Source organism: Mytilus trossulus, chromosome 11 (genome assembly GCF_036588685.1).
Source record: "Mytilus trossulus isolate FHL-02 chromosome 11, PNRI_Mtr1.1.1.hap1, whole genome shotgun sequence".
Taxonomy (NCBI): domain Eukaryota; kingdom Metazoa; phylum Mollusca; class Bivalvia; order Mytilida; family Mytilidae; genus Mytilus; species Mytilus trossulus.
The window spans coordinates 47,997,168-48,008,450 of record NC_086383.1 but is presented as its reverse complement, the minus strand read 5'-3'; the positions used below and the strand labels follow the sequence as shown (position 1 = coordinate 48,008,450).

At 33.1% G+C, this 11,283-nt stretch overlaps 1 protein-coding gene across 1 annotated transcript; it reads left to right on the top strand.

The window, feature by feature from the left end:
• The first annotated feature begins 6,793 nt into the window (after positions 1-6,793).
• Positions 6,794-10,466, top strand: LOC134691244 (transmembrane protein 205-like). Its single transcript, XM_063551627.1, has 4 exons — positions 6,794-6,997; positions 8,084-8,244; positions 8,734-8,888; positions 9,544-10,466. Exons 1-4 carry the CDS (start codon positions 6,960-6,962, stop codon positions 9,823-9,825), a joined length of 636 nt encoding a protein of 211 aa, XP_063407697.1. The 5' UTR covers positions 6,794-6,959; the 3' UTR covers positions 9,826-10,466.
• Positions 10,467-11,283: the final 817 nt, after the last annotated feature.

The following is an 11,283-nucleotide window of genomic DNA, read 5'->3' as shown; positions in this document are numbered from 1 at the left end:
GTTTTGATTTTTTTAATCCCAATAATATTATCATCTTGCACAATTAGAAATCACTTATAAATATTCTTCATCTTAAACACCTGTTAAAAAAAAAATGAATTATGAAGCCATTTTTTGCCAGGGTAAACATAAATCAAAAGTAACTAAGGGCAGCCTCATTTGATTTAAATATATCTGTCCAAAAAGAGAGGTTGATGTTGGTACAAAATGTATGTGACAACAATTTCATAAAAAGGGATAACTATATCCCCCACTCTAGTAGTAGGAGCTACATGTATATTACAATTGCTTTTTAAAAGGTCTATTTGTCCACAAAATATTTTATTTTTTGATACATTTTTCTCAGAAACTTATTTATTTGGTCAGCAGCTTTATAGCACTTGATGAGTTTTTACATTTGGACACTCTTATCTGTCAGATTTCTACTTCCTGTTTGCCAATATTTTTAATTATGTCCCCGTCATATCAGACTGGGCATTAAGTTTTACCCTTCTCCATCTGAAAGTATGCACATACTGTCCTAACGTCCCAAAGTTGGTTTCTGTTCTCTAAGGAAGCTACCATTTGATTTTTATGGGGGGCTAGGATGAAATTTGAAAAAAATAGGCAGGACAGGAGTTTTGAGTTAAAAAAAAGTCAGGATGAGACACTTGCCAAAAAAAAAGTCAGGACGACAATTTAGGTAAAAAAAAGTCAGGATAAACTAAAAAAAAAGGCAGGATCGAACACAGTGAAAAATAAAAAGGCAGGACAGAGATTACAGCTAAAAAAAAGGCAGGACAAAATTTTTCATCCTAGCCCCCCCATAAAAATCAAATGGTAGCTCCCTAACTTTAGGATGCCTCAACCAAATATTATGAAACATATACTTAATTTTCCATAATCTGTTAAGGAGCATAACTCTAAAATAGTAAATGTGATGCCACTAAAATTTAAACTTGATCTTTGTTAAATGTTAATAAACAAAAAACAAGGGTGTCCTGGTTAATTTGACAATTTAAGTAAATGTCCAATTTGGATTACCTCCTTTACACTAATTATTAAATGGGTAATTATGGTTGCAAGCTCCATTGGAAATTTGAATTGAGATTTTGATCATATTTTGAGGAAAAGAATTGGGGTTTTTTTTGGAAAAAAGTAAGGGTAAAAAAGTAATTGGTAGGGCGGGGGGAGGGACATTTTTTTGAGATTTCAAAAAGTAAATTTCTTCAAATATTTTTTTGGGAAAAAATTGGTTGAGGGGATTTTACATTTTAAATTTTTTAGGGGAGGGAATTAATTCTCAACAGCATAGAGTATTGCAAAAAAAAAAGGGGGATAAATAAAAAAAAATTAGGGGTGTCAATTCTCATTAGCATGGTGTATTACACATAGCAAAAAATTAATAATTCAAATCATATAACCAATTCTAAGTTCTTTGACTACAGTTATTCTGTGTCAGAAATCAACATGTATTTTGTGTCAAATTCCATTATAGACCTGTATCAAGTGTGAATATTGTGCCCATTTATACCCCAACTGTTCAGGCTTGGACCTCTGTGGTGGTATCCAGCTGCACTAGGTATTAAAGCAATTTATTGGGGATGAGTTGTTGTTATGTGTGCTTTTGGGGGGATGAGATGTCATGTGTGCCTTATTGGGGATGAGTTGTCATGTGTGCCTTTTTAGGGATGAGTTGTCATGTGCACCTTTTGGGGTATGAGTTGTTATGTGTGCCTTTTGGGGGATGAGTTGTCATGTGTGCCTTTTTTTTGGGTTGTGTTGTCAAGTGTGCCTCTTTGGGGATGAGTTTTCATGTGTTATTTTGGGGGATGAGTTGTCATGTGTGCCTCTTTTGGGATGGGTTTTCATGTGCGCTTTTTTAGGGTTGGTTTGTCATGTGTGCTTTATTTTGGGTTGAGTTGTCATGTGTGCCTCTTTTGGGAGGAGTTGTCATGTGTGCCTTTTATTAGGAAAGTTATTATACTTGCCCTTTTGGGGATGAGTTGTCATGTGTTCCTTTATGGGGATGAGTTGTCATGTTTGCCTTTTTTGGGATGAGTTGTCATGTGTGCCTTTTTGGGGATGAGTTGTCATGTGTGCCTTTTTTAGGGATGAGTTGTCATGTGCGTTCTTTTTGGGATGAGTTATCATGTCTGCCTCTTTGGGGATGAGTTGTCATGTCTGCCTCTTTGGGGATGAGTTGTCATGTGTGCCTTTTATTGAGTTGAGTTATTATGTGTGCCTTTTTTGGGATGAGTTGTCATTTGTCCCTTTTTAGGGGATGAATTATTATGTATTCCTTTTCAGGGATGAGTTGTTATGTGTGTCTTTTTTGGGATGAGTTGTTATGTGTGTCTTTTTTGGGATGAGTTGTAATGTGTGTCTTTTTTGGGATGAGTTGTTTTATGTCCCTTTTTGGGATGAGTTGTCATGTGTGCCTTGTTGGGGTTGAGTTGTCATGTGTGCCTTGTTGGGGTTGAGTTGTCATGTGTGCCTTGTTGGGGTTGAGTTGTCATGTGTGCCTTGTTGGGGTTGAGTTGTCATGTGTGCCTTGTTGGGGTTGAGTTGTCATGTGTGCCTTGTTGGGGATGAGTTGTCATGTGTGCCTTGTTGGGGTTGAGTTGTCATGTGTGCCTTGTTGGGGTTGAGTTGTCATGTGTGCCTTGTTGGGGTTGAGTTGTCATGTGTGCCTTGTTTGGGATGAGTTGTCATGTGTGCCTTTTATTATGATGAGTTATGTGTGCCTTTTTGGGGATCAGTTGTCATGTGTGCCTTTTATTTGGATCTGTCGGGGCCCATATTTCCTGCTTTCTGAAGGTTACACATGGAGGACATTTGAGGTATCCTTAATATGACCATGATGACAATGTGTGCATTATTGTTCCTAAGAGTAGTTGATATATTGCAGTTCTTCATTTTAAAGTGCCTACACTTATTTGCAAATTTTAATTACCTTGTTTTCAGGACTTTAATGGTGTCCTCATAATAATTTATCTTTAGTTGCTGTCTGACTGAAGCTTACCCCACATCTCCTTTAATTCCTTTATGAATTGAATCAGCTAGATGACAAGGAAATATAAATGCAAATTGAGTAGATGATATCATATATTGCTGTATAAATGTACATGTAATTAGATTAATGGTTGTTTGACAAATTGATGATTGATGGTGAAAGTGTAGATCTGTCTGGATTTTAAAGGAACTTTTGCAAATATTCAGACCAAATAATACCATCATTGACGCATTTCACTGGTTAACTTTGATTCATTTTCATATTTTTTGTTGTTTGGAGTTATTGTAGATAATATCCGTCTTGAATAATTAATTTCATCTCATTCTTATTTTGAAGAACAAACGTCAGTGCTAACTTTTGTGGTAAGGTCCGTCTCTGAGATTTTGTCATATATATTTGGTGTATGAAATGGTTGTCAGGTGAAACGTGATTATTTTGCAGGGTTCGCCTGGCATCGAAGGCATAAAATTTTGCTCAGTACTCGGAGCACAAATACTCGAAATATGAAATCCAGCAATTTGATTGGCTGATTTTCGAGTCTTTGAGTACAAAAATCATGCTCGAAAGTTTTATGACCGTGAGGCCCGAGTTCTTCATCAATGGCTTAAGTTTAAGGTTTATGGATTCGTTCAAACAAGATTTCGTAATTAGGTTGATTTCTTAAAAGAAGAGAATTGAAACACATCTGGTATTTGCTCTGAACATAAAGAGTGAAAATCAAATAAGTGTCTGCTTTTTTTGTGCTTTTATATGAAAGATTGAGGTATGGTGTGATTGCCAACGAGACAACTACCCACAAGAGACCAAATGCCGTAGATAATGCCGCTACATTTGGGTCAATCACTCAGAACAAATGTTTTAATATATTTTGGTTTTTCGTACCGATGTTGTTGTTCTGGAAGAAAAAAAGTAATCATGAACTATAGAAAGCTACACATTGGAACAGTCAATTTGCTGTAGAATTTTAATACTGAAATATTAATTATTGCATATAATTATTGCTTACTCGGAATAGTTATGTTGCATTTTGCATTGCATTAGTTTATTAGTATTATCTGAAGACGACAAAATTAGAAGGTACATACGAAACGGTTTGTCGTTTTTTTCGATTTTCGTGATTAAAAAAATCTTTGCTTTTGAATTATATTTTTTTTCATCTTGAAACTAGCGGATACGTACCTAAGGAGACAAAAAAACATCGGATTGTTTAATGAAGTATTTTTTAAAAGCCATTGGAATCAACCCATTGATAAAAAGCTAAAGTAAACAAAATCATAAGATAAGCATGCCATTATGCGACAACTGAAAGCTGTTTTAGTTTTAAATTAGTTTAGTTTAGTTTAAACATATTTATTTATAATGGATTGGGAAACAAGTTTCGCAACTTATATTAATCCCTTTCCACTCTGCGGGTGCGAGTGCTGCCTTGTAGCGGCATAAGCCTACTCTTTTTCTAAATCTACAAGGGTGTCTTTAACGTGCAAGAGATATGGCTCTCTCTTAACACGGGCCAGCCATTTATCGTCCCCTTCTGACGGACTATCATCGTTTCATCAAGACCATACTCGCAAATGGTGTCAAGGGAGAGCCGAAAATTGAGTTCCTGAAATGTTCATCACGAACGGGAACCAGAAACCTTTGTGTTAGTAGTCCGATGCACTAACCACTACACCACGGCTCTCAAATGATAGCTGTGGAGTATACTATAATGTGACGACAACTCAACGGCATATATCACAAAATATAGTTTTCTTTAGAATACAAGTATCATGTACAAGATAAGGCTACATTTACAACAAATCAAGGCATCAGTGTTGCATATCATAGTTCTTATTCACAGGGAAAAACAAATAAATCGTTTTTTTCTGTATCGTAAGATTTGGAATTTACCACAAAGCAGAATCTTACATGAATTGTTTTCTTTATTCGAATGCATGTTTGTTTCAAATACTAAGAATCATACTTTGAAAACCGAAAGGCATTCCAAATTATATTTTAGGAACTTTACGTTTTGAGTTTTCCTCCGGAGTTCAGTATTTTTCGTGATTTTACTACTTCCCAATATAACGCAACAATTGGGACAGCATGTGCTTTCTGTGACAACCTCATAACAAATCATTGCCAAATGAATTGATATAACTCTTATTCTCGCGGTTGTTGCTGAAAAATATAATTACAATGTTTAAGAAATATATTGTTTTAATATTATAGGGTTGAATAAACCGATGATCCTACGCACATTTCAAATATGAAAATTTGATTCGCTTAGCCAAATAAAGTTCCAAAGAGAAGCACATTTCCATATTTTTACAAATCAATTCCAAAATATAAGGTCAGCTAGTATATATAGTTATTAGACAAGTTGAATTCTCAGGTTGAATTGCGAGTAAAAAGACAAATGTATCTGAAATTTTTTTAAACCCTCCCTTTTATCTCCTCCTTTGAATGGTTTAATCTGCTTAGATTGCATTAGGTACATTTTATATATAACTGAATAACTTAATATGAAACAAGCTGTCACGAAGTGCAATAGTATAAAACTGCACTCACTTAACCTTACGTTTTATGAATAAACATGATTACAAATGTCCACCAGCCATTGACATGATGCAGTGCAGCTGTGTAAAATGAGTATACGTGTATCAAGACAGATATAACAACACGAAGTGATTGTGACCTAGTGACGATACTTCATTAATAAAGAAATTATATAGTATGGATCAAAACTAATTATAATGATAAGTTATCAATCACAATAAACATAAATAGCAAGATACGTTAAGGAGTTGTTATTTATGGAAATGAAACCAAATAAGGTTAATGGTGATCATTTATATGAACATTATATTGAACTAAAATAGTATTACAAGAGTTGATCTTAAACCTCGAAATTTATTTTCCTGTTACAATCAGTCTAAATTCACCATTGAAAGTTGATCTTCTTATCATAGTTTACAGGGAACATGGTTGTACATTGTTGTGCAATAATATATAATGTGCAGTAAACGTTCAGCGACGTGGCGTTGAGCAAACAACAATCAATTGTTGTACATGTTGTCTTTATATATTGACAAATGTTCTACATTAGGAGCCATCCGATCCGGTTGAGAATTTATAAAAAAAATTATGGAAATTAAAACTTCTATAGTCAGACTTTCAATGGTATACTTATACTGCCTTTTTTGTGTGTCATTTAAAGCTCTACAATACGTGATGACACTAGACATTCATTTTTACGCTAATATGAAAACAACCATTTAGCAGTTCTTATACAGAAAAATCTCTGAAGGCTTGTTACAGATTAGGTATAAAATAAGATATATTCAAAGCACTACTCAAACTCACTCACTCCATCATTCCCGCGCTCGCTCGCTCTAATAAATCACTCACTAACTAACTCTACTATACATACGCACTTTCAATAAATAAAATCACATGTTTGATTAAGAACATGCAAATACTGAATAACAAGTTTAATGAATGGAGTATTGACATAATTCATCATATTTATGTTTTGTAGTATTTGTATGTTTTCTTTTTCGTTTCTCTTTTTTCTTTTATTTAAGAAAAAATGAGTAATCATATCACGAACGTAGACAGAGTTCAGGTTATTTGTTGACACAACATCAAAGAACATATAATTTGTCGTTTCCTTTTCATCCTTTTACCTATTATAGAATATTGAAAGTATGTGGTCAAGATTATCCAATAATTTCCTTTTCCACTCTGCACATATGTATTACTTACGTTTGTAATAAAACACGCCTAAATATTGAATATATTGTAATACCTCACGAACTTTCTGTTTTACGTGCGAATATGCATGTGGTAGTATACGTACAACCTGTGATCAGTTATTGACTTCACATATAAATATAGGATAAAAGGTCATTCAAGATACCAGATTCGTTAATAACCATTTGGGAGTTATAAGGATACAGAGATAGCATTAAGTTAATTAAATATGTATATCACAATCAGAATGACAAAGGTCGAACTAAGGTAGGAATTTTCTGCTTATTTTATTCTAGATAATATTTTAATAATTTCTCTTTTACTTTTTCTTTTTATTATAGATTTTAACCACGTTTTGATTTAGTTTAAATATCGTGTCATTTTAATAGGACAAAAGACATATAACATATTGAGGGAAAATAACGTTGTACAACTTCATTTATAATGTAATGTGTGACCAGCTTTTTATTTTTAATTACTAATTTCGCCAATTTTCTCTTAAATCCAGTTTTACTATAACTTTTCATATGCAATACGTTTCTCTTCAGTAACACGCAACTATTTTTTGTACACACTATAAATATGTATATATCAACTGATATAATGTATCTTTCACTTCATCTTTATTTTACTATTCATAGCTGTATAGAGAAGGTCAAAAATATTCGTGCTAAATTAAATGTAATGAAATGGTTTTTATTAGATCTTTTTTTATATCCGGGAAGAAGACAATCTCGTCACATCTAGCACCGCACTTCAAACACTTTTTGTTCGATTTCGGTCCTTTTAGTTTTGGATGTTCCAAATTGTCTTTCACATCTGTCTTCCCAAAGTTTACGTCTAGAGACTACCCGGAAAAGCTTATACCTTATTATACAAAAAAACGGTATTATACATTAAAATATTCTAACCTGATTCAGCGTAATACAGGAAGCTATACAAATTTAACATTGTATTCAGTACATTTTGATCATAAATGACTGAATATATAAGATATTTTTTTTAATATTTTAAGTCTGTTCTGATCGATGTTGGGTTCATTTCTTGTCCCGATGATATCGCATTCAGACAACCAACTGGAGATCTGAATATAACTTAATTACGTGTTCAAGAAATTAACTGACTCAAAGACTTGCAGAAGAATGACGTTCGCATTTTGGTTTTAAATTTTTATAAGAAAATATAAAGTTTAGGTCAACAATATAAGGGTTCCAAAGTTACTTGGCATTCCTGGAAACTATTGAAATTTTATATTAACTGACCTACAGTTAACATCATGCAATTAACACCGGTTTTAAACTGGTATAAGTATTTTTTTAAAGACTTTTAACTCACTGTTAAATTCTATTTCAGAGTTCACGCCATAAAGTTTGTAACTACTGCACTTGTTGCTTTAGAGTTAGCTTGGATTTTATTTCCACTGAGAGCACAACAGCAAGGAAAATGGACGTTCTGGCATTTCTTCAGCTTTGCTATACATTATGGGTCTCAGTTTTGGATGACATTTATTGCAGGTAACAGTCCTTAACAGGCTTAATATTCCCCAAAAAATGTGGTGCTCTCAAATAAGGATCAAATATTGTATTTTATACAGAGTTTAAAAACACGTACATGTAGATACTTGCAGAACGATTTTTTTGTAATCATAACTTTGTATTTGACTTTGTTTCATTTGAACGGAATAAAATGTAAAAATTAGGTAATTTTAAAGTTATTATGATGTTTATAGTAATTAAAAGTTAGAAAGACAAACAAAAATATAAGTGTTCAGAAAATATGCGAACCTAGGTAGACGTAGCCAATGAAACTATGAATCCTCTAGTAGAAATTAAGGAAAACTAACGTAAATCGATTGGAATAGATTGTTTTCTTCAAGTTATTGCCTGTTCTATAAATTTTAGATTACCATTAAATTGAAGCTTTAAATCGGAAAGGTTCAGTCAAGATACGTAAAGTATTCAAAATAATTGCCTTTTTATTCATATACATGTATATACTTCTAGGAATGGCAATGTTCCTGACCTTACCACGTTTTTGGTTTGGTGAAGGACAGAAACTTTTGTTTCCCATGTATTTCGCTTTGTCGTGTGTAATGTCATCAATGACATTAGCCACGTATATCCAGCTTCACTTGGCCAGTGAAATGGAATTTAAAGAGGTCAGTATAAATATATATGACCATACACTACGATGTTTTTTTACAGAACAATAAGCCTATTGTATACCAAAACTAAATTATTGTAGTTTTCCCCCGTTTTTATACTATATTGTATGGAGTATCTTCTATGAAGCAATTCTACGAAAAGTATCTTTGCACAAATAAATATTTTTGAGATAAAACAAAATATGAAATTATGTGAGATGTTTGCCACCATGCATGTTAAACTGCGGAAACAGAAACGCGCGTGGTTCACCACAAAACTAGTATATAAAGTATATCAAAACATGTATATCAAACGGAAAGCTGTCGCTCAGCCAAAACATATATATATACAAGTTCAAACCACAAACAAGCTTGTTAGCTGAATTCGACAATACGGTTTATGTACCGACTACCTAGCCGTAACATTCCTTTGAATTGTTTAAAATGTATAGCCCATTTTATTTGCCCCTTAAATTAAGCTTTGGCTAAGCTCGTCAACTTTGACTAGGTACGTTAATGCTTGTACGAGGCGATGTAAACCACGGCCCGTCACTTGGATGTTACATTCATAAATTATGTTTATGAACACTAACTACACGCAATACAGATACTTTTTTTACTTGTAAGTATAATAGACTTTTTTGTTTAAACTATTAATCTTTTTTTCCAGGTGTTATCATTGTCAATGGCTGTATTGTCCTCGTTAGTGAATGCCTACTACCTCAGTGATAGAATTGTAGAAACAACTACAAAAAGATTCGGTTTGGAAAAAGATTCAGGAACAGCAGACAAAATTGGATTTGTTGATTTATCGAAACTTAGAGAAAACCCTGAATACTTTATAGCGGACAAAACATTTAGATTCTATCACCATCTAAGCTGGTTATCAAACATGACTGGATTCTGTGCAAACACTGTTTATTTGTATTTTCTATCATCACATCATGTATGATGTTAACTTTTTACTTAGGATAAGAACTGAATAGTTTACATACCTTATAGCATGAGGTAGCAACAAACAAGATGTCATCGCACACAATGACGAAGGTCATATCAAAGTCAAAAATATTCTCAGGAACATTTTTGCATGTGCATTTTAAATCTTTATAAGTTTGAATATGTAAGAGCTACGTGGTATAGTCGAGGGTAAAGTATGCGTGTATATATAGTATCTATGTATGTATTTACTCTACAAAGCGTACAACTTGGGCTTTTGAAAGACTAATTATACTCAAGGAAAAAAATTACTCTATACATATTTTGTATTTTGTCTATTTAAGTGTTGTTTTTTTAATCTCATTGAGGTTTCTTTTTACAAGAACCTCAAATGTATTTCTAAGTTGCAAATGGAGTGAAAACTTGTTTCGAGCATTGTGTTTCCAGATGGATTTGAAGATTGAATATAAGAGAGTTGTATGTTAGTATGCTTGTGAACTTGAATGAAACCTACTCTACAAAGTGTGCATCTTAGGCATTTGAAAGACTATCTACTCAAGAAAGAAAATACTCTATTATATATATCATACATGAATAGATTGTATTTTGTCTATTTAAATGTTGTTTTTAAGCTTATTAAAAGTTTTTTTACAAGTATTACTGATTTATTTCTGAGATGCAAGGAGAAGAAAATGTTTCGCATATTGTGATTAATTAATGATGAGTTTTGAATTTTTTAACATCCAACATTTTATTTTTTTTCCGAAAGGGACTTCAGCATATCGCGATATATAAGTGACAATATGTTAACGAACTGTTATTATTTGATGTGAAATGTAGTCCGCGAATTTTTGAATTTTGATATATATATTATATATATATATACAACTCGTCTAAACATCAACCCAACTGTCAGATCTGTTAATTTGCTTTTGCAAATTTTTTGTTCTTCCCTCGCCGGGATTCGAACCCATGCTACTGAGATATCGTGACACCAGTCGCCTGCACTGTAACCGGTATATATATAATGGGTTCGAAATTCCGGCGAGGGAAGAACAAAAAATTTGCGAAAGCAAATTTACAGATCTAACATTGTTAGGTTGATGTTTAGACGAGTTGTATATACATAATGTACACAGCCATGTATCACCATCATTGCTGGTGATCCGATGGATAAATCTGTTGTAGAGTTGTAACTGACTCAGACGTACTTAAATATACAAAAGTATATACATGTATATACCAGTCTAAATTTAAAAGTACGTTCAAACCTATGATTGCGTTGGATAAACACCGCAATTTTTATACGTGTGCATGTAAAGCAAATTTCGATGTAGAAGGGTCTAAATACAGCACAAACAACATTTTCCAAAAGACCAAAAAAGTGAAAAAGTATATTTAAACAAAACGCATTTGACTAACAGGTCGAACCCTGTTGACTGTCATTGGCGATTGCCAAATAAAATTGATCACG

Excerpts from the sequence above, each read along its gene's own strand:
- LOC134691244 (XM_063551627.1), top strand. The coding sequence starts at position 6,960 with ATGTATATCACAATCAGAATGACAAAGGTCGAACTAAG. Across the intron at positions 8,245-8,733 it reads TTGGATGACATTTATTGCAG|GAATGGCAATGTTCCTGACC; the intron begins GTAACAGTCCTT and ends ATATACTTCTAG. Across the intron at positions 8,889-9,543 it reads GTGAAATGGAATTTAAAGAG|GTGTTATCATTGTCAATGGC; the intron begins GTCAGTATAAAT and ends CTTTTTTTCCAG.